This window comes from Bubalus bubalis, chromosome 16 (assembly GCF_019923935.1).
Source record: "Bubalus bubalis isolate 160015118507 breed Murrah chromosome 16, NDDB_SH_1, whole genome shotgun sequence".
Taxonomy (NCBI): domain Eukaryota; kingdom Metazoa; phylum Chordata; class Mammalia; order Artiodactyla; family Bovidae; genus Bubalus; species Bubalus bubalis.
The window spans coordinates 30179298-30202976 of NC_059172.1; the positions used below are offsets into that span (position 1 = coordinate 30179298).

General features: G+C 52.4%; 1 protein-coding gene across 11 annotated transcripts in view; it reads left to right on the forward strand.

Annotated features, from left to right (window-relative positions):
* Positions 1-23679, forward strand: part of GDPD5 (glycerophosphodiester phosphodiesterase domain containing 5) — a 90661-nt gene that overhangs the window by 34584 nt on the left and 32398 nt on the right. For 6 of the 11 annotated variants that reach the window (XM_044929359.2, XM_044929355.2, XM_025266403.3 and 3 more), the window contains 2 exons: positions 97-185; positions 13630-13806. In XM_044929359.2, coding sequence (XP_044785294.2) covers positions 13690-13806 — 117 coding nt within the window. In that variant the 5' untranslated portion in view covers positions 97-185; positions 13630-13689. Of the gene's footprint in view, positions 1-96; positions 289-13629; positions 13807-14836; positions 15012-23679 lie in introns of all 11 variants that reach the window. The other 5 variants (XM_025266402.3, XM_006074079.4, XM_044929354.2 and 2 more) reach the window with 4 other exon arrangements.

Genomic DNA, 23679 nt, shown 5'->3' on the forward strand with positions numbered 1-23679 from the left:
CACAGGGTGGGCGCAGGGTGGGGGCTCACTAAGGGCCCGGGGGAGGGGAGAGGCAGCATGGACTTATGTGTGATCTGACTGGGTTTGTCCCCTCAGCTCTCCCACTGAAGTGACATCACCACCTCCATGGACAAGACCCCTCTCCCCCAGGAGCCCAGCTCATAGCCGCTGGTACCTTCTTCCAGGTAAAGGAAAAAGCAAAGAAGGAGGCAGGCAGAAAGGAGTTGGAGGCAAGCTTCAGAGAACATTCCACTGGGTTCCAGAATGATGTTCACTCTCACGGGAGTGGTAAGCTGCAGTTCATGGGAAAAGAGGAAATAAGGATTATTATTCCATTTTATAGGCAAGAAAGAAAAAAATAATAATATTCTGAGTAGAGTTATCTGTTGCTCTCTGCAGTGGACTAGATACTTACCTAAAGCACCTTATAGGTATTAGCTCATTTAATCCTCACAACAGCCCATGAGGCTGGTGCTGTTATCTCCATTTCACAGATAAGGAGGCTGAGGGGTAGAGGCATCAACGAACCTGCTGAGTTAGTAAGTGGTAGAACTGGGTTCCAAACTCAGCAGGCTGGCTCTGGGTGCACATTCCTAACCCTTATGATTTATTGCCTCTCTAGAGCCAGGCATTAAACTGAGTTTCCTTGACTTTCAGTTTAGAGGTTTGATGGAGTCCCATTTCCAGGGGAGATATGTATTTTTAAGAACAAATTCTGGAGAAAGTGATGCGTCAGCCAAAGGAATGAATGGTAAATGGTGGAATTAGAGGCCTGAATCATGGAAGGAGCATGAACCATCAGGGTTTCCTGGGCCAGCCAACGCCTAGGGCTTTCCTTCTCAGCATTTGAGCAAGGTCAGAAAGGAAACCTGGCTGTCTGAAAGAGGGGAAGAGAAGCTTAGGCCCCAGGTTCTCAGACTTGCCTGGAAGTAGTCCAGCTTGTGCTCCTCTTGGAGTGCTGTGATGAGGAGAGATGCAGGTGGCAGTGAGGAAATCAGTATTCTGTGCTAAGTCTGAGGTCGTCTTGTACTAGACCTGGAACACATGGCAGAGGGTTCAGAAAAAACTGTGGGAGAAAATACTTGAGACTTTTTTTAGTAACTTAATTTTTTCTGTAAATAGGGAAAAGGCTAATTATTATTCAGAGGCAGAATTGGGAGCAGGATCAGAAGTGGCTCTGCGGTTGGGTGGTTTAAGAGGCTCCGATATGGTCCTTCGTTCCTTCGTTTGCACATTTAACCAGTGCAAACGGGAGCTTCCTTGGTGATGACCTCGTGTAAGAACACAGGTCTGCTGCGCAGTGATTCCTCTAGCAGGGACGGGGGCCTGGGGGAGCTCGTGACCCTGTCACCTGCAGGGTCACAGATATCATCTGCAGACTCTTCAGGAAAGCTGGGCTGGATGGATGAGAAATCTCCACCTGGGGAGGCTCTCGGCCTGGTGGGCCAGGCAGCCACGGAAACAGATAATTACCGTGCACAGAGGCCTATGATCATGTCTCAAGAGCTCTGCCTGGTGATGGGAGGACAAAGGAGGAAGCAGTGGGCTTCTGCAGGGGGGATCAGACCAGGCTTTGTCCAGGGTGCCTTTGTTAAGATGGACGGAATTTGGGGCGGGGGCGGGAGGGCACTCCTGGCAGAGGGCCCAGCACCGGCAAAGGCTTGGGGGAGCGGGGGAGACTGCGAGGTGCTGTGTTGCTTGGAGCACAGTCGTGTGAGGAGGCGCAGGGGCAGGTGAGGTGAGACAGGTAGGTGTGAGGGGAAGGAAGCGAGAGAGATTCCTAAAATGGCAGGACTTGCTTCTCCTCAGGGCCTGCTTCGGAAGCCTGTTTGTATAATAACTCTGCTATTTTGCATAAATAAATAAAATAAATCATTGCTCACCATTCCCTCAGGGAGCAAAAACCGGGCAGAGACAAGTTTGCTCAGGGCCTGTCTCTGCCAGACTCTGCTTCAGCCTGCCCTCCTCCTGTTCAGGGCTCCCTCCTTCCAGAGACCCAGGGAGAGGCATCGGAAAAAGCCAGCTTGGTTCCTGTGACTGAATCACTGGGCACTTGGGAGGGACTGGGGCGTCCACCGGGGAGGGAGGAGAGACTGGGGAAGTCTCTCGCCTCACCAGGCCCCAGGCTGGCCCCATGCACACTCTGCCTGCTCCTGGGGAACCTGTCACTGCTGCTGGGGGCGGAGGTGGCTGGGGGCGGGCTTCCCCTCTTAAGAGGGCCTACCTTCTGTTCTGGTTTAAAGAGGAACCTGTCGGCCCTCCAGGGAGGGAGGGGCCTGTCTAGAGGCATATACAAGCCTATGCAAGCCAGTCTGCTGGGGAACCACCACCAGCTGTACAGGGGATTTCTGCAGGGATTGAAGGCCAGAGGGAATAGCTCCAGGTCTTCCCTGGTGCTGACATTTGATGACTGTCATAGTCTGAAATCCAGGGCTAGTTTTGAGATCCCTGTTGGATTGCACCAGGATTCTGTCATTGTATGAGACTTGGGGGAGGCGATTCTAAGACCCTGGTTAGAGAGTATGTGGGCTGTTCCTGGTGACTGCTCAGCCCAGCCCACAGCCCTGATCTGGGGAAAGAGAGACCCAAGGAGAGGTCCTTTCTGTGCCAAAGGAACCCAAGGGTCCTGGGCAAGGTCCTGAGCTTGGCCTCCATTCAGCTACCCTAAGCTTTTCCCCCAAAGAATAAACTACCATGACAGGGTGCTGCTGGCCCACCAGGCCCCAAGCATGCAAGTCAGTCCCCCAAGGGCCTCAACCAAGGATGCAGCTCAGCAAACCTGTTCTACCTTCTAGCAGCCTCAACTTCCTCGTCCATTAAATGGGGATCTGGTACTTGCCCGTGGAGTTGGGGCCATGCTTCAGTGAGACGATGTGTGTGGAGACTTTGCACGCTGTAAAGTGCTGTGTGTGTGGTTATAATCGTAGCTGCTGTTGCTCTGATGAGGTTGCCGCCTTGAAAGGAGGAACCACCTGAGTCTCTGTACATCTCTCTTGGGTCCCAGCATTGCAGAGGCTTCTGAAACATTTACCGCATGAGCTAGAGAGCCTTGGGTATGGAACAGATAATTCCAGAGGCTGTGGTTCTGAGGAAGCCAGCCCTTCTGGGAGGAGAAGCAGGGAGCACTCCCTACAGGAAGGGCAGAAGCACCCACATTTGAGGTGAAGCCAGCCTGCTGGGAATTCCCCCGGAGGAAGAGCCATCAGAAATCTTCTGGGACAAAGTGTTGGGTAAACAGGAGGCCCTGGCACCACGGTGAAAAGAGATTAATAGTGACCCTAATTAGGGTATGGTTGATTCTTTGATGGCTCCTGTTGAGCCCCAGCCTAAGCCACCAGTAGCTTTTCCCCCAAAGAATGAGTGGCCATGACGGGGGTGGAGTAGCGGGGAGTATGCTGGCCCACCAGGCCTCCTTCCCAGGCCCTCCTGCCCCCGCCCCTCCCCACTGGCAGCTGCCTCAGTGACAGACTTCCTTCCTGCCCTCTGTCTGCCTCTTTGCTGATTTCATTAGAATCTAGGGCTTTCTCTGAGGCCCAGAGAAATAGAATGACTTGCCCACGGCCACACAGTGAGATGTGACAGCCCACATCTCTCAGTTTAAGCCATCTGATGAGGCCCAGGCAATGGGGAAGATAGTGACTTTGAGCATTCTTCAAAAGCTAAGCACAGGCGAGCGGTGGGGAGGAGCCTGGAATCTGCTCGGTACCCCCATCTCCAGCCGCAGCTCTGTGGCCGGGGACTTGTTCTGTGGGTCTGGTGGGTTGTTTGGAGAGTCAGCCCAGCCGGTGAGCTGCCTGGGGATGCCTTGCTGCTGCCCCCCGAGGTCCCCAGAGGCCTGGGAGGCTACTGTTGGCCGCAGACCCCACGGTCACCACCAGATGGAACCGACATGGGGCTTAACTTCCTGCTGGAGCCCTCAGTCCTGGGAGAGGCCCTGCTCACCCTCCCTGCCACCACCTTTCCCTGTGCCGTCCGCCTAGCAAGACCCTCTTGTGCTAGAAGTCGTCCCTTATTTCTGAGTTCTACTGACATCCACTGTCTCCAGGAAGCTGCCCTGCAGAGCAACTGGAGGAAGCACAGGAGTTGTGGGTCCAGAAGAGACCCTGACCTGGCAGGGCTGGGTTCCTGGAGGAGGGGCTGCTGCACCGAGATGAGTAGATGGACGGAGTGGCCCTGAGCTAAGGTGGCTTCCCAGGTACAGCTGCACTGGGAACAGGGGATGGGCATGCAGCGAGGAAGGACCACAGGGAGGCCCTGGTCTTGCTCCATGGCCATGTTCCGCAAGCACTATAGGGAGGAGTCCCACCGCCTTGTGCCGTTTCCCCTTGGGTTTCACTCTAAGTCAGGTGTGGAGTCGTCACTGTGCGTTATCCAGGCCATGACTACCTATACCTGGGTTCCTGTCGAAGATGGTGGCGGCCCCTGGGCCGAGATGGGGCCCAGGATGACCAGGCTTCTCACCTTGTCACTAGCCTGCCTGCAGCTTTCATCCTGATCTTAACTGCTCCAGTCAGAGGCGGGGTTGGAGGAGGCCCTTCCCCGTCAGACCAGACAAGGAAGGACTGGGGAATTTGTCCTTCCATCCTCCTGGAGCAACCCCATCTCTGCTTATCTCCTGAGAATGAGGAGAGAGCAGGTGGTTAAAAGGTTTTAGAAGCTGAGTGTTAAAAAGTCCCTTAGAGATCATCGGATGTGGTTTAGACCCTCCCCTGATACAGACAGGAAAGCTGAGGCCAGAGGCTTGTGGAGGTCACCCAGCCTGCTGGTGACTGAGCTCAGTCTCCGCCCACCAGCCCTGGGGCTGGGCTGGGGTTGACACTCAGCGAGGGTGGCCATAGCCAAGGAGAAGGGGTGATGGCTCGTCCTCCATGTGTGTGCCCTGCCTCCTTCCCTGGGGGCTGGAAGGCTGCTGGAGGGGGGCGTCAGGTCCCTGCCTGCCCCAGCCCTGAGTCCATGGTGGGGGTGGGGTGGGGGAGTCCTCTCTCCTCCCCAGAGTTCTTGGCCCCACTCTGTGCCCCTGCTGCCCTGGTGCCAAACAAAACATTAAACTTGGCCCTTTGAGGTGCAATTTTCAGTGACACATGCAGTGGCTGTCATAGAGGGCGGTAGAAATGAGGACAGATGGACCCTCTAGGGCTGGTGCCTTGGAAAGACTGGGCTTTAGGCTTGGCAGCCCTGGCTGCAAATGCTGTCTTCTCCACCATTAGATGTTTGGTCTTGGCTGAATCATGTAATCTCTTAGGAATAGATTTATTGATCTAGCTATCTATCGACAAGATGTGGCAAGAATACACAGAAGAACTGTACAAAAAAGATCTTCACGACCCAGATAATCACGATGGTGTGATCACTCACCTAGAGCTAGACATCCTGGAATGTGAAGTCAAGTGGGCCTTAGAAAGCATCACTACAAACAAAGCTAGTGGAGGTGATGGAATTCCAGTTGAGCTATTCCAAATCCTGAAAGATGATGCTGTGAAAGTGCTACACTCAATATGTCAGCAAATTTGGAAAACTCAGCAGTGGCCACAGGACTGGAAAAGGTCAGTTTTCATTCCAATCCCAAAGAAAGGCAATGCCAAAGAATGCTCAAACTACCGCACAATTGCACTCATCTCACACGCTAGTAAAGTAATGCTTAAAATTCTCCAAGCCAGGCTTCAGCAATATGTGAACCGTGAACTTCCTGATGTTCAAGCTGGTTTTAGAAAAGGCAAAGGAACCAGAGATCAAATTGCCAACATCCGCTGGATCATGGAAAAAGCAAGAGAGTTCCAGAAAAACATCTATTTCTGCTTTACTGACTATGCCAAAGCCTTTGACTGTGTGGATCACAATAAACTGTGGAAAATTCTGAAAGAGATGGGAATACCAGACCACCAATCTGCCTCTTGAGAAATTTGTATGCAGGTCAGGAAGCAACAGTTAGAACTGGGCATGGAACAACAGACTAGTTCCAAATAGGAAAAGGAGTATGTCAAGGCTGTATATTGTCACCCTGTTTATTTAACTTCTATGCAGAGTACATCATGAGAAACACTGGACTGGAAGAAACACAAGCTGGAATCAGGATTGCCGGGAGAAATATCAATAACCTCAGATATGCAGATGACACCACCCTTATGGCAGAAAGTGAAGAGGAACTCAAAAGCATCTTAATGAAGGTGAAAGTGGAGAGTGAGAAAGTTGGCTTAAAGCTCAACATTCAGAAAACGAAGATCATGGCATCCGGTCCCACCACTTCATGGGAAATAGATGGGGAAACAGTGGAAACAGTGGCAGACTTTATTTTTTGGGGCTCCAAAATCACTACAGATGGTGACTGCAGCCATGAAATTAAAAGACGCTTACTCCTTGGAAGGAAAGTTATGACCAACCTAGATAGCATATTGAAAAGCAGAGACATTACTTTGCCAACAAAGGTTCGTCTAGTCAAGGCTATGGTTTTTCCTGTGGTCATGTATGGATGTGAGAGTTGGACTGTGAAGAAGGCTGAGCGTCGAAGAATTGATGCTTTTGAAGTGTGGTGTTGGCGAAGACTCTTGAGAGTCCCTTGGACTGCAAGGAGATCCAACTAGTCCATTCTGAAGGAGATCAGCCCTGGGATTTCTTTGGAAGGAATGATGCAAAAGCTGAAATTCCAGTACTTTGGCCACCTCATGCGAAGAGTTGACTCATTGGAAAAGATTCTGATGCTGGGAGGGATTGGGAGCAAGAGGAGAAGGGGACGACAGAGGATGAGTTGGCTGGATGGCATCACTGACTCGATGGACATGAGTCTAAGTGAACTCTGGGAGTTGGTGATGGACAGGGAGGCCTGGCGTGCTGCGATTCATTGGGTGGCCAAGAGTTGGACATGACTGAGCGACTGATCTGATCTGATCTATCGACCAGTCAATATAGATATTTAAATTAAATACATATATGTTTAATTATTGGACTTCCCCTGTTGCTCAGCGGTAAAGAATCCCCCTGCAATACAGGAGGCACAGGAGACACGGGTTCAATCACTGGGTTGGGAAGATCCCCTGGAGAAAGGCAGGGCAACCCACACCAGTATTCTTGTCTGGTGGGCTACAGTCCATAGGGTTGCTAAAAGTCAGACAAGACTGAAGCAACTTAGCATGTATACATAGTTAATTATTAGATTATTCTTTTGGTGAGAGTTTTTATTTTATTATTATTATTATTATTTTAGTTATTTCATATCTATTAGGATTTTCCAGGCAAGAATACTGGAGTGGATTGCCATTTCCTTCTCCAGGGGATCTTCCTGACCCAGGGATTGAACCCAGGTCTCCCACGTTGCAGGCAGACTCTTTACCATCTGAGCCATCAAGGAATCCCTGGTGAGAGTTTTTAAAAATTGATTAGAAAATGCAGAGTTCCTACATACTCTCTTTCCCCTACCCCACAGTTTTCCCTGTATTAATATCTGCTGCTGCTACTAAGTCATTTCAGTCATGTCTGACTCTATGTGACCCCATAGATGGCAGCCCACCAGGCTCCCCCGTCCCTGGGATTCTCCAGGCAAGAACAATGGAGTGGGTTGCCATTTCCTTCTCCAATGCATGAAAGTGAAAAGTGAACGTGAAGTCGCTCAGTCGTGTCCGACTCTTCGCGACCCCATGGACTGCAGCGTACCAGACTCCTCCATCCATGGGATTTTCCAAGCAAGAGTACTGGAGTGGGGTGCCATTGCCTTCTCCAGTATTAATATCTAGGGGGGTTCATTTGCTATAACTGATGAGCCAGTGTTGATACCATATTATTAACTGAAGTCCACAGTCTACATTAGGGTTTACTCTTTGTGTTGTATATTCTATGTGGTTTGACAAATGTGTAATGACATGTATCCATCATTATAGTATCATACAAAATAGTTTCACTGCTCTAAAAATCTACCTGTGCACTCCACTTCCAACCCCTGGTAACCACTAATCCATTTACCAGTTCCATGGTTTTACCTTTTCCTGAATGTCATATGGTTGAAATCATACAGTATTTAGCCTTCTCTCATTGACTTTTGTCACTGAGCAGTATGCTTTTAAGGTCCCTTCATGTATTTTTATGGCTTGATAGATCATTTCTTTTTGTGAAAAGTGAAAGTGCTCAGTCATGTCTGACTCTTTTGGACCCTATGGACTGTAGCCCACCAGGCTCCTCTGTCCATGGAATTCTCCAGGCAAGAATACTGGAGTGGGTAGCCATTCCCTTCTCCAGGAGATCTTCCCAACCCAGGGATCAAACTCAGGTCTCCCGCATTTATTTTTACTGCTGAGTAATATTCCATTATCGGGATGAACCCTATTCCTCCATTCACCTGGGACCCATATTTCTAACCTGTAAAGGAAGACTGTCAAGCTCTACTTTGGACAGTTGTCATCAGATGACACAGGTACAATGCTCAGCATGGTGCCCTGCAAGCCACCCCCTCTACCTTCCATCACCAACTTCTTTCACTTTAGCATAATGTTGTCAAGATTCATTCACATTGTATTAATAGCATGTATCAGCGACTTATTCCTTTTTATTGTAACCTTGGGTCCTTTTCGTACTGTCTATCTAGTGCCCATTCCTCAGATAGGTAAAATAAGTCCCCAAGGTTACACAGCAAGTCAGTAGGAGACCAGGCTGATAGCCAGGCACTGGCACCTGGCTTGAGACTCCACTGTCAGGAGAGCGTGCAGACCTGGGACCGGAGGCAGCAGGGTCTGGGGGCAGTGAGGGCCTGGCAGCCGGCCAGTCAGGGGGAGGGATGAAGAGCCAAGGAGTGGGTGAGGTGCATTCCCAGGGTATAAGGGTGGGCAAGGCCCCTGGAGGTATGCCTACCCCCAACAACCTTCACCCACTCCATAGCAGACTCTCACTCCATCTCCCTCCTGACTCCCTTCCCTGTGCAAACAGGATGCTGTGGAAGTTCAGGTTAAGAGGTGAGGGCTTTCTCTTGTCCCAGAGCCAGCAGGGCTCCAGGCTGGATATTTCTTTGGAACTTGGCTGATAGCAGCAGCCCTGGGAGGTGGCTTGGAGAACCAGAAGATGGGAAGTGATGCCATTAGTCTGGGCAGGAGCAGGACAGGTGCGGAGAATCTGGTCTCTGGGGACTTGTCCCAACCACTCAGGGTCTGGGCAGCATGTCTCTGTTAGCAGAACTTCCGGGCCTTTTCAGAAGTACAGTCCAGGAAGCCCCCAGGACTGCCCTGTGCTAGCCACTGGGGAAATGGGAGTAACTCAGGTTGTTCCCTGGGGGAGGCAGGCATGTCATCTGTGCTCCCACAGGCAGCCCAGGAGGGAGGAGGGACTCCTGGAGCCCTCTCACCCAACCTGGGTCTCAGGGAAGGCTCCCCAGAGGAGGTAACATCTGAGCGGAGACTTAAAGCGTCAGGAGGCATTAGCCAGATGAAGGGACAGCAAGTTCTGGAGTGGTGAGGCTGGAGGAGCCAGATCCTGGTCATTTGTCTTTTAGGAAGCTCTCTGGCTGCAGGTGAGAGCTTAGATTGGCCAGACCAGGCCTACCACAGGGATTCCCCACCCAGGGGAGAGATGAGACCTGGGAAGCGGCCAAAGGGCTGGTGAGAAAAAGGCCTTGAGGGATGTTAGAGACATGTTAGGGGTGGTGAGGGGGTCATTGTGCCAGTGTGGGTCTGGGTGGCCCCCCTGGAGACAGCAAGGAGCCACTGGCGATCTTGATGGCCCCAGGAAAGTGTGTCAAGGAAAAAGAAGTTTGCCTCTCAGAGATACCCCTGCAGTTATGAATAGAATGAAAATTCATGGCAGGTGGGAGGTGAGAAAGTGCTGCACTCAATATGCCAGCAAATTTGGAAAACTCAGCAGTGGCCACAGGACTGGAAAATGTCAGTTTTCATTCCAATCCCAAAGAAAGGCAATGCCAAAGAATGCTCAAACTACCGCACAATTGCACTCATCTCACACGCTAGTAAAGTAATGCTTAAAATTCTCCAAGCCAGGCTTCAGCAATATGTGAACCGTGAACTTCCTGATGTTCAAGCTGGTTTTAGAAAAGGCAGAGGAACCAGAGATCAAATTGCCAACATCCGCTGGATCATGGAAAAAGCAAGAGAGTTCCAGAAAAACATCTATTTCTGCTTTACTGACTATGCCAAAGCCTTTGACTGTGTGGATCACCATAAACTGTGGAAAATTCTGAAAGAGATGGGAATACCATACCACCTGATCTGCCTCTTGAGAAATTTGTATGCAGGTCAGAAAGCAACAGTTAGAACTGAGCATGGAACAACAGACTGGTTCCAAATAGGAAAAGGAGTACGTCAAGGCTGTATATTGTCACCCTGTTTATTTAACTTCTATGCAGAGTACATCATGAGAAACACTGGACTGGAAGAAACACAAGCTGGAATCAAGATTGCCGGGAGAAATATCAATAACCTCAGATATGCAGATGACACCACCCTTATGGCAGAAAGTGAAGAGGAACTAAAAAGCATCGTGATGAAAGTGAAAGTGGAGAGTGAGAAAGTTGGCTTAAAGCTTAACATTCAGAAAACGAAGATCATGGCATCCGGTCCCACCACTTCATGGGAAATAGATGGGGAAACAGTAGAAACAGTGTCAGACTTTATTTTTTTGGGCTCCAAAATCACTGCAGATGGTGACTGCAGCCATAAAATTAAAAGACGCTTACTCCTTGGAAGGAAAGTTATGACCAACCTAGATAGCATATTGAAAAGCAGAGACATTACTTTGCCAACAAAGGTTCGTCTAGTCAAGGCTATGGTTTTTCCTGTGGTCATGTATGGATGTGAGAGTTGGACTGTGAAGAAGGCTGAGCGTCGAAGAATTGATGCTTTTGAAGTGTGGTGTTGGCGAAGACTCTTGAGAGTCCCTTGGACTGCAAGGAGATCCAACTAGTCCATTCTGAAGGAGATCAGCCCTGGGATTTCTTTGGAAGGAATGATGCAAAAGCTGAAATTCCAGTACTTTGGCCACCTCATGCGAAGAGTTGACTCATTGGAAAAGACTCTGATGATGGGAGGGATTGGGGGCAGGAGGAGAAGGAGACGACAGAGGATGAGATGGCTGGATGGCGTCACTGACTCGATGGATGTGATTCTGAGTGAACTCCAGGAGTTGATGATGGACAGGGAGGCCTGGCGTGCTGCGATTCATGGGGTCGCAAAGAGTTGGACACGACTGAGCGACTGATCTGATCTGATCTGGGAGGTGAGAGGGGAACAGTTCCAAGACCCCTGGTCAGCCAAGCCCTGGGCTGAGACCTTGGTGCAGGCAGTTCTATTTCCCTCTTTTCCAGACTTGAAATGGAAATTCCATTCCTGGGTGGGTTGTAATGCTCAGTCATGGGGGGTGGGGGAGCAGAGGACACATGGGAATTGGTCCCGGGGTCAGGGGTATCCTGGGAAAGGAATGTGAGGGCAGGGCTCCTGCATGCAGAGTGCCCACCTGCTGTACCTCTGTCATTGCAGCCGTGTGCCCCACTGCCACCGGCCCTCCCTTACCCCCTAGGCATCTGACCTTTTTTCGGAAGTCAGGACAAAAGCTTCAACCAAGGCTCAGGGAAGAGCCCTGAGTGGCTCTGGCTACAGGGCAAGTCATTGGCCAAGGCAGGGTGAATCCATTCCTCTTTCTACATATACCAGCTGCCTCCCCCATTCCTGGGGAAGTGTGATGGCCAACCGGACAGTAGAGGTCCTCATTTGGGGGTGCACAGGGTAAGATGTGGTTCCCTGGCTATGGATTTTACTCTTTTACCTCCTCTGGAAGGCTGTGGATGTGGGAGTCTGTATATGAGTACACACTCCTATTTTTTTTTTTTAATTATTTTTTTTGGTTGCACGGCGTGGCTTGTGGGATCTTAGTTCCTCCATCAGGGATTGAACCCAGGCCCTCGTCAGTGAAAGCATCAAGTCCTAACCAGTGGACCACCAGAGAATTCCTACCCTGACACACTCCTTCTAGAGAGGAATAAAGGAAAAATGAGAGGGTCTCCTGCCTGCTGACCCACCCCCGGCCTCCCCAACTCCATGGAAGCTGAGCTGACTGCAGCAGCATCCCCATCCAATACTGTCGCCCTGAGCCCTGGGCTCGGCCCAGCTCGGAGAGCCCCCAGCATCTGTTCTGTGTCCACATGCCTCCCCAGGGAGACATGGGCACAGGCTGCACCAGACAATTCCTAGCACTCAGGCAGCTGCGGGTCAGTCAATATTCCCAGCAAGCTCCTAATTCATCCCTGCCCTCGCAGTGGAGGCTGTAATCCCTGTGCTGAGGTTAGCACTTGGGGAGTGGGGGTGGTGGGGTGTTGGGCAGAGGCCCTGAGTAAGGCCCAGACGTGGAAGTCATTGGTGGGCCTGAAGCCCAGTGACCCTGTGCTGTAGCCCCTGGGGAGTCAGAGAGGGAGCTCATCCTGCAGGCCTCCACTCAGCGCTGTCTCTGGGAAGCATGCCCTGACCTTCCTGTCCCTATTAAGTGCCCACGGCACCCTTTCCTCTCTCTACCACATGCTGCGCTTATGATCCCGGGTCATGAGCCACTGTGCCCTGTGGTGGCAGGGTCAGCAGGCTTTCATTTATGGACTCTGAAATTTGACTCTTGTATAATTTTCACAGATCAAAATATATTTTTGTTTTGGCTTTTTTTCTCCCAACTATTAAAAAATGTGAAAACCACTCTTAAATTGTGGGCTGTGTAAAAATGTGTGGCTGGTTGGATTTGGTCATGAGTTGGAGAAGGAATTGGCAGCCCACTCCAGTATTCTTGCCTGGAGAATTCCATGGACAGAGGACGCTGGTGGGCTGTACAGTCCATGGGATCACAAAGAGTTGGACACGACTGAGTAACTCACACTTTCACTTACAGTTTTCTAGCCCTCGAGTTAAAGCCAGACTGCTGGCCTCCACTGGGTGACTTTTGGTAAATGGCTAGACCTTTCTGTGCTTGAGAATTCTCACCTGTAAAATGGGGATGATAATGACCGTACTTTGAGAATGTAAAATCATACAGCAGCTTTGAAAAACAGCTGTTGGCAGTTCTTCAAAAAGTTAAACATAGAGTTATCATATGACCTAGCCACCCCATCCCAAAGTATGTACTCAAGAGAAATAAAAATATACATTCACACAAAAATGTGTTCATAGCCGAGTTTTCATGACAACCAAAAAGTGCTAACAATCCAAATGTCTATCAACTGATGAATGGATAAAGCGGTTTATCTATACAACTAAATAGTTCCCAGTCATAAGAAATGTAGTACTGATTCATGCTATAACGTGGATGAACCTTGAAAACATTAAGTGTAAAAAGCAAAACATACAAGGCCATATATCATGTGATTCAGTTTATGTGAAATGTCCAGAATGGGCAAATCCATGGAGACAGAAAGTAGGTTAGGTCGCCAGGGCGTGGGAGTAGGACAGTGACAGCTAGTGGGTTAGGGGATTTCTGTTGGTTGGTTAGGTCATGGGCGGGTGGCAGGGGACCGAGAAGGATGGGCCTCTGACTCCAAGTGAGACAAGGACCCGCCAGGGCTCTGAGCGGAGGCTGACGCTCCCTGACCTGGGCTACAGTGCCACTTGCTGTGTGGGGACTGAGTCCCCAGCCCTGCCCAGCCTCACAGACCCGTGCTTCCTCCCACAGGACCAGCTGGGGGCCTCCATGGGCGCCTGAAGGCAGGGCGCCAGGGCCGCGGGCACGAGCATGGTGAGACACCAGCCCCTGCAGTACTATGAGCCGCAGCTCTGCCTCTCCTGCCTCACGGGCATCTACGGCTGCCGCTGGAAGCGCTACCAGCGTTCTCACGATGACACCACGCCGGTGAGCTGTGCGGGGGGAGGGGCCAGAGGACGGGGCGGGGCGGGGCGGGGGGAGGGGCCAGAGGACGGGGCGGGGGAGGGGCCAGGGGCGGGGCGGGGCGGGGCGGGGCGCCCGGGGCTGGGGGAGGGGAGGGGCCCCAGCTCTGTGGCTCTGCTGTATGGCCTTCTGGTTTCAGTTTCTCCTTCTGTAAGGTGGGCCTGTGGAAATTACCAAATCTACCTGACTAGGTGGGCAAGGCAGTAGGCCATCCTGTCAGGGGTGTAGCTAGTTGTTGACTCTCCCCCTGGCTGTGTGGGGGCTGGGTTGCTCGTGGAGCCCTGGGCAGGGTGGGCTGCTCCAAGAGGGAGGTGACCCCCCTAGGTGAGCAGAAGTCCTCAGCTTCCTGGCGGATCCTGACGGGCAGGCAAGCAGGCAGGTGGCCAGAGGGGAGGGTGGGGAGCTGGGCCAGGCCATCAGGAGCCTGGGAGCTGGCAGGGCCATGGCCTGGCACCGGGGCCCAGTCACCTGAGCCACACACGCCTGCCAGGGCTGGCAGCAGGTGCTCAGCCGGATACAAAAAGCCTCCTTCAGTGTCCGGCTCCCCAAGCCAGACCCCGCACTGCACTTCCGTCCCTGGGATGCCGTCAGCCAGTGGATCTAGTTTCTTCTCTGAAGGAACCCAATTCCTTCAGGAGTGAACAGAGAGAGAGATAAATGGTGTTTATCTAAGAGCTTTGCTGCCTGAAAAACAACTTTCTCCTCCCTCCTACTTGTCTGAACAAAGAGGCCAGCCTCCAAAATCAGCCAGTCCCAAAACAGGCTGGAGTGACCAGGGGCGGAGGTCAGAGGCCAAGCATCGCTGGGCTACTTGCATGTGGAGGTTTGAGAAGCTTGTCTGCCTGTCTGCCTTCCTTCCCTGCCTGTGATGGTAGGGACGAGGGGACAGAGTGCTAGACTGACCCAGGAACCTGGGCTCATCACCCTCAAATGGTGAGAAGCAGGTACCACCTGGTGGGCACCTGGCCTGATTCACTGCCATGTCCCCACTCAGGCACACAGGAGACAGTACGTGCAACTGAGGCAAAGGAGAGGAGGGCCCTGCCCAGGGCAGCCTGGCTGTCTTCTCTGCTTTGCTCCAAGCTCTGTTCTTCCTGAGACAGTGGACAGAAGACAGCAGGGGCTCCACATGTCAGGAAGGCAGGAGCTCACAGTTCGCTGGCACCCAGGTGTGTCAGTCTGTCTGCTGGGTGCTAAGCTGAGCTTGGACATGCAGCCACCCTTGTTGCTCCCAAGCCCGTGAACTAGATGTCATCGCTACCACTTCCCACCTGGGGCAACAGCTAGGGACGTTGTGACCAGGCCAAGGTTGCAGAGCTGGTGAGGGGCAGAGCTCAGATCTGGTCCGCATGATGTGGGTCGAGCACACTCAGTGGGGCTGGGGTGGGGTGGGAAGAGAGCTGAGGCTGAGGAAGGGAGGAGAAGGATGGCTGGCCTCCTAAGAAGGAAGCGCTTAGCCATCAGACACTGGAGGAAGCTGCTCTCCTGGGGCACCTCACACCTCTTGCTGGGCCCAGGGCCAGCCAGACATAGGCTGTGTGGAGTCAGGAAGTGATGGGTCTTGGCTGGGGCCAGCACAGGGCCCAGACTGGGGGAAGTGGTGGGTGAGGCCAGTTTTGAGCTGACTGGGGGCCCAAGCGATATAGGCTCCATAGATGCCAAGGCCTGGGTGCCAGGTATGGCAGGATGCTGCAGGCCAGCAGCCAGCTTGGCGAGAGGGGAGAGGGTTTGCAGCAGCTCCAGGTAGCAGGGCCTCTGCAAAAAGGGCTGGGTTCACCTCAGGCAACCCGAGCCTCCCCACCCACCTGACCCCTCCCCAGTCAGCTCCTGCTTCCTGCCCACTTCCTGGGTTCCCACCTCAGCCCACTCTCTTCTCTCAGCCCCTCCCCAGGACTGTGATGGGCTCCTGGCCTGAGGCAGTTGAAGGATCAGTGTCTCAGAGTCAGGCTGGTGCAGAGAAGCTGTAACCTAAGTTTTGTTGAACAGCTGGAGGCCCAGAGTGAGCCCTGGGAATGCAGGCTAGGGGGTGAAGGAGAACCCCTGGGGTCTAGGGGGTGGAGGAGAGGCCTCGGCCAGGGGAAGGGGGTCCAGCTTCGGGCCTCATCTCCACCTTCCCCTCCTCCTTTGGGCACCCCTTACCACCCCCACCCCTGCCACCCCTGTTTCCCCCTCAGGACCTCTTGGGGGAGCCTCTTGTGTCTCCAAGTCGGGGAAACCTAGGGTCAGGTTCCTTGGTGGAGCTGGACCTCTCGGGCCTCATCTGTGAGACAAGGTGACAGACAGGTGGTGAGTCACAGAAGCCCTCGTCCTCAGGCTGGGAATGAAGTGTGAGAGTAACAGTTAATGTTTGTCGAGCACGTGTTGTGTGCAGGGAGAGGATGACTTCTTACAGGCACAGCCCTGTTGATTGTGAGGCATGACAAACACCCCGTGGGGCATATTTAATTGTTGTGCCCTGATTATGGATGGAGAAATCAAGGCTTGAAGCCCTGTCCCACCTGGAGTCCATGATAGATTTGCAGCAAGAGTCTCAAGAAGTTGGAGGCTGCCAGGAAGACAGGCATGTTTTGAGTCTGGGTGTGTTTAAAGGAGAGCTTGCAAGGATGTTATAGCCAAACGCTCCGGGAAAAAAACTCACTCAGAAGGACAACGTGGATAGTGAAGTGCAGTTAATTACACCGGTGGGTCCGAGGCAGAGTTTCCTCTTTAGCCAGGGACCCCAGCCAACTTTTGTTGAAAACCTTATATACCTTTAAGTGTACTGCTCAAGCCCACATCCCCAAATTCCTTAAACCTAGCTTGGAAAGTGTTAAAGGGAGATACAATCAGGTTACAGCCATGATTCATAATCCAAAGGGTCAGCTGATTATACATTGTAGCCTACACCAATGGGTGCCATAAAGATTACAAAGGTGATTGACTACATAGGGGATTATTACATTCTTTTTGGCGACGGGAAATCTTGGTATGGAATCTGGTGTTTATTAGTCCGGGGGGCCAGTTCGGCCGTAGGCATGTTATCCGCATGGCTCCCAGGCACATGGTCCAATGCTCACTGAAAGTGCAAGGTGGAGTTTCCTTCTTTTTCAAGATGGATTCAGCTCGGCCTGTTCCTTTCCTCCCTCAAGGAGAAAAAGGGGAATGGAGAGGACTTGGGAGGTTGCCTGGAGGGAGAAAGATCACAGGACCAGGAGCATTTGGGACAAGTTGAAGAGTGACTTGAATGCCAGAGTAGGCACCTTCAGTGCTTCCCTGGTTAAGAGCTGACCCTGCAATATTGGGATAGATCCTGGAGATGGAGGAGGGGGGCTGGGAGCCTGGGAAGGCTGCCCCTCCTCTCCATCCAGGCTGTTCTTCCTTCCTGCCCCTCTTCCACATTCCCACCTCCTCCAACCCTCCCCCCAGGACACACACTTGACAAATAAGCAAACAGGAAACTGAGGACCAGAGAGGTGAAATGACATCTTCTCCCTCCTGCCAACACCGAGGGAGTGGAGGAGCCTGGCAGCAGGGGGCCAGCTCACTCGACAGCTAGGAAGGGGAAGCAGAAGCTTTTTATAACTGGGGTAATTAATTGGTTGTTGTCTGTGACTCATTACTCTAATATTGCCAATTAAGGACGGGATAGGACAGAAGACGGTTCTCAAGCCATCCCCACAGGGCCCCCTGAAGACTCTACATGCGGGAGGCAGCACAGTGTCAAGACCAGATTCACTGTCGCAAGAGGGATATAGGTCAGAGGCCTGGAGGAACTTCTGTCTGAGACATTGAAGGAGACAGACAGTGACAGTCGACGCTCTTGCACTTCTACATTTGCCTTTTCAAGAGTGTTCCAAGCTTTTCTGACGTCCTCCATTGTATGGATGGGGCTCCAGGAAGAGGAAGTGATTTATTCAAGCCCAGGAGTTGAGGGCACGGCTTGCACTGGCCCTGCCTGCTGCCCCAGTCCTGTGCCTTCTCCCCTGTTCACTCCAAACAGTCTTGTCTGGGATGCATTGGTCAGTCAACGAACCTGTCCTGACACCTGCCCTGAGTATATCAAACCTGGTGCCTCCCCTCCCCCAAAGGGCTCCCGGGTGGGTGGGGAGCAGACCAGAAGTGACATCCAGACCACCCAGGGTGATCACTGCCAAGGCCCAGGGACATCCTGGGCAGGAAAGCTTGTCTGAGCTGGTGTCAGAAAGAGTCAGCTGTCATGTCGTGCCAGCGTGGGGAAGGCAGGGCAGCTGCGTGTTACTGCAGCTGAGTGTCTTGTGTTTGGGAACTGAAAGCGGAGGAGGGGAGGCGCGTGGCCAAGGGGACCTGAACCTGCACTCCATCCTGGGAGGTGGGGGCCCAGTTGGACTCAGACTGTGCAAGGACCACTCTGGTTCCATCATGGAGAAAGTGCTGAGGGACCTTGAGTGGAGGTGGGGAGGGCAGGGAGCCAGAGAGAAGGCTTGAGGCCTCAACTAGGGGGAGGGGTCCACAAAGCAGCAGCTAAGGGAGGGATTCTAGAGACACCTACAGTATCATCAGCTGACTGGCTGCAAAAAAGAGTTTTGATGATGCCTCCCGTCATCCCATGATTTCTACCTGGCTGGATGAGGTCGTTCCTGGGGTCAGGAGTCCATGCTATGCCCAGGGGTGCATGAGAGGGGTCGTGGTCTTGGTGGAGTCCAGGAATAGTATAGTGGAGGAAGAACACAGACAAAATAAATCCCCTTCCCCGGGCCTGCCACTGCCTACCTCTTCCGAAGGGAGCCCCTCCCACCATGTCAGGAAGACACCTTCTGTGGGGGAATCCATCGGCCCCCTCTCACCTGCACACCCAGGGTAGCCTACCTCACCCCCTCCAGTATTGCCCTCTGCTCCACTGTCCCCCTTGCCTGGAATGCCTTCTCTCTGGTCTCTGTCCCTCAAAGCTCATCGCAAATGTCTCTTCCTCTAAGAAGTCTCCACAACAAAGAAGTCAGGCCTTGTTCCCCCACCCCACTCCCCTTCCCCTGGACTCCCGCAGCAGCACCCAGGGCCCTGGGCCGCCTAGGTGAGTGGTGACTATTTCTCAGAGGAGGGCCTTGGGCACAGAGGGGGAGGATGACCGAGCAGGTGAGTTGAAGAGCAAGTGAGGAAACCAGTTAGGGTGGGCAAGCTAGATCCCTAATGAGTCCCGAGTGAGCACCCCAAGGAGCACTTGGGTGGTCTGGAGAGTGCAGGTACACAATGCGTTCCAGTGCCCATGGCTGTGGCTGGCAGGGACCAGTGCTAACCCAGCCAAGGGACCTCCCAGGCCACCCTTGGGGCTGGGGTCAGGCTCTGCCAGTAGGTGGGAGGAGGGGGTGAGTTTCCCAGCTCCATGCTTTCCTGTCCTATTACACCCTGTGGGCCTCTGACAGGCATACAGGGCAAGGAAGAATGGCTCTCAGGAATCAAGGTGGGCTCCCTGAAGGAAGGAGCCTTGGGAATGGGCTCAGGGGTAGAGTCAGCCAGATGCACCTGGCTAAGGGTCTGCAGCCTGAACTCTACCCTGCGTTCTCCAGCGACAGAGTGAGTGACCTGAGTCAAAAGCAGACCCCTTCTGGGCCTCAGCTTGCTTGTGAATTAGTTGGAGGTACAAACCCATGCCCCACGGGTCCAGTTAGATAACAGATACCTGAACAGGACAGACCACTGTTCCAATAGGGGAAAACGTGTCCTCCCTACAAACTTTTAAAGGGATGGCTGTTCCTTCTCCAGTGCTTTGGGGGAAAGGGACTCAGCAGGTCAGAAAGGAGCCCTCTGAGCTTCAGCTCTCCCAGGCCTAAACTGGAGATGATAAGACCCATTTAATCCTGTAAACCTTCCAGGGTTGCCATGAGGATAAGAAAATGGGCGATGATATTATTGCATCCATGAGAGAGAGAGAGGAGAGGCTGGCAGAGGCTGTTGCAGTGCAGGGAGCTGAGGATTTATCGCTGTAATTAAAGCCAGGCTGTCTCTGGCCTTCGGGAACCACCCCACCCCCCACCTCACACACTTCACCCCCTCCCTAAACCACACTGAAGGGGTGCCTGGCGTAGTCATGCCGCACTCCAGGGGAGACAATTAAGCTCTTGTTCATGACCTCCGTGACCACCTTGAGTCCCTAGGGAGCATGGATGGGGTGGGAGGTGATGGGCATCCGCAAGAGGCTGTGGCCACGCACCACCCTGTGGCCTCGGCAGCGCCCTCTGCCGGGCATAGGGATAATTCCCTCCGAAGGGCCCCCAGCTCTTGCTCTCCTGTCTCCGCACTGGCAGATGCAACCCCCAGGATGGTCTGGTGGGAGTGGGTGCTCCAGGCTGAGCCGGGTTTCATTCTCCTGCCTAATGAGCCATTCTGAGTGCTCCCCGGCAGAAGTGAGGTCAGAGGCCTAATTGCCCAGCTCTCTGTAGCCAGAAAGATAAATCCAGCCTCTTACACTGTTAGGAGCTGGCTGGGGGTGGGCATTTTAATCCCTTTCCCGTCTTCGCCCTAATGCTGCCGTCCAGCTCAACCCTCCCCAGGCTGCCCCCTCCCCCAAATCTCCTGGGTCAGAGCCAGAATAATCCTGTTAGGGCTGCCCAGCTCTCTCTTCTGGGAGCTCCCCACACCTTTCCCAGCTGACATTCACCCATCTCCCCATTAGGAACTTGATGAGGATGAAATGGGCTGATGGTGGGAGGAGCTGGTGTGCCCCAGGTGTAGCCTGCTAGTGGACGGACTCCGCAGAGAGGAACCCCTCAGTCGCTGTCCAGCCTGTGCACAGGGCTGCGTAGTGCTAAGGACACAGCTGGACTCTGTCTGGAAGCGGAGGCGGGACCACAGGAGTGGCACCCGGAGCAGAGCTCAGCCACGCGGAAGGAGCCGTGCCAGGCGGAACCAGCACACGGGGAACACAGACTAGAAAACCTAGAAACAGCCCACACACATCTGAGCGTGTGCTGTGTGGTAGACGATCGTGGAAATTATTGCAGATATGACAAACCGAACAGGGACAGCTGAAGTATCCATTTGGTGAAAGTAAAATTAGATCCCTGCCTCTTACCTCAAATCAAAAGAAATTCCAGATGGATTAAAATGTGTTTTTTTCTTTTTTTAAGCTCTTTTTTTTCTATTTAGGAAGAACATATTGAGAAAATTCAAACAACTCAGGAAGATAGAAAGTAAAAGAAATTCTCATTTTCATGATTTAGAGGAAAGGCTTTCAAACCTCTCTCCATACACGTATACACACATATGGAGCTATAGATGGATAGGTGAACTACAGATTTAAGTGTCAACAATGAGAAATTATCAGTGTAAAATATGTAAATATATAATCACGAGCCACCTTCCCTAAACACGATACCAAAGACAAAAGCCTATAAAGGAAAAGAGGGATAGATTTGACTGCATAAAAATTTAACTTTTTATATAAAAAGCATGAAAACCAAAATTGAAGTCAACTGATAAAAAATAGATAATCTATACTAAAGTTAATACTCTTACATAGAGGAAACTTTTTGAAATTTCATTTTGATTTTTAGTGATTTTTTTTCCAATATTTATTTATTTGGCTGCACCAATATTTATTCATTTAGTTGCAGCACATGGTATCTTTAGTTGCAGCATGTGACCTCTTAGCTGTGGCATCTGGGATCTAGTTCCCCAACCCTGGCATCTAACCTGGGCACCCTGCAATAGGAACTCGGAGTCTTAGCCACAGGACCATCAGGGAAGTCCTGACACAGCTTTTATAAACCTGCCAGAAGCCAGTTATCCCAAACAAAAGCCACCAGGTTCTGTGCCTTTGCACCTTCCACACCCTCCCTTACCTTGTCATTCCAAAAAGCCTGTTCCTTTCAGCTTTGCTATAAGAATCTCTTCCTCCAGGAAGCCCTCCAGACCATCCCTGCCCCCATAACTGGCAGTGTGCTCTGGAGCAGCCCATGCTTGCCCCATTCACCATACTGGCTTCTAGGACTCCAGTTGTCTCCTGGCTGGTCAGTCTTCTGTGAAGGCTGCTCAGCGTGGAGTCCAGGCTTTATCTCCCAGTGTCCAGGGCTCAGTATGTGTGTAGAATGATTGGAAGAGAGTAGTGGCTCAGATGTGGAGGGAGATGCTGGAATTTAGTTTGGTGTGAGGTGTAAGGTAGGAGTCTTATACACACACACACACACACACACACACAAAAGGATGTCCAAATGTCCCAATATCATCTGTTGAATTCTCCGACCTTTCTGTGTACTGATTTACTTGGCATTCATCCTGTGTCCATCCTTCCAGACCATTCCCTGTCTTTGGGTCTCAGTTTCTCCTGTTCTTAATTGGACCTTTAGTGGACGAGGCAGGATGATCTCTGAAATCTTTTCTAATGCTGAAATCCCAAGGCTCCTCCTCTGGCACTGCCTGTGATTTTCCTCCTTGGTCAGACAAGGATAATTACAGGTCCTGCTTCTTGTTGCTTTGGGATAGTTGAAGAAGCTGGAGGCACCCAGACCTGGTTGTGAATTCTGGCTCACGTTTGCCCCTTGTGACCTTGGGCAGCCCACTTTCCCTCCCCGAGCCCTGGTTTCCTCTGACTATTCCTGCTGCTTTGCAGAGCTGTGGAGAGGATGAGATGTGATGGAGCAGGTAGAGGGCTGCTAGAAGTGCCCCACCCCCAGCTTTATGAAGTGCTTTTGCAAGGCTCTGTCTTCCGGGGCGGCCACATGGTGCTGTGAGCCCAGATGGGGCAGCTGCTGTGTCAGGTCAGGGTCTTCTTCCTTCATCTTTGCCGGCTCCTAGAACTGCAACCTGCAGAACTGAGCCTGACCTCTGCATCCCCCTGACCATGGCACCTGCCCTGGGCTGGGAAGGGGTGATCTGCTTGGCTGTAAGCAGCTGGGGAAATTTGATGTAGAGCAGGGGGCAGGGAACACTTGATCACTGTCTTCACATAATTAAAGGGCTGTCAGACACGAAATGATAATTATAGGAACGATCGTGGATTTGGCGACTTAAGCTTACATCTGTAGTCACATTCAGGCCTGGCAGCCCTCCCATGAGGTAGAGGTGATGTCATCTTCAGGAATAGAGGAGGAAGCTGGGGATTGAGTGAGGTTCTGAGCCATTGGCCCACGGCCACACAGCTAGCAGTAGGAGGGCCGGGAATGAAAACCCAGCTCTTGATTATATTGCCCCGTGCCCTGGTCATTTGACCCCAGTGTTCCTGCCCTTTGGCTGGATTTGTTCTGGATGGTATCAGAGAACTGGCAGCAGGGCGGCAACTGAGGAGCAGACTTCGGGAGGGATGGAGGCAAGAAAAGCAACTCCTGACACCCTGCCATTGCCAGGCACTTCTGTCCAACACTGCCGTCCCCATTTTACAGAACAGGAAGTCGGTGCTCGGGGAGGATAAAGCAGTGTCTTCTCCAAGGCCACCATTTAGTAGGCAGCCTATCTGGGACTCTCACCCAATGTTACAGGACTCTGCCCTGCCCCTGTCCAGCCACTGTCTCAGAAGGGAGAACCCTCAGCCCAGAGGAGGGCCAAGCAGCATGCAGGCAGGAGTACCCATCCCTGGAGCCGTGGGAGCCAAAGCAAGGGCGCTCCTGTCCTGGGGGCCACAGAGGCAGTCTCTGTCCCAACGGACACGCAGGGAATAGGAGTCCTGCCAGACAGCTCTGCCTCTGAGTGTGAGTCTGAAGTCCATGGTGGTACCAAGGGCAAGGAGGCGGCTCCCACTCAGGTGCCATCCTGATGCAGATTTCAGGCTCCAGGTTCTATTTGGAGGTGCCCCAGATGCTAGGGGACCCCAGGGGTGCACCCACAGCAGTGTCTGTGTGTAGAGTTCTGGCCCAGGGCACAGTCTGGGGCGGGCATCACCCGGCAGCAGCA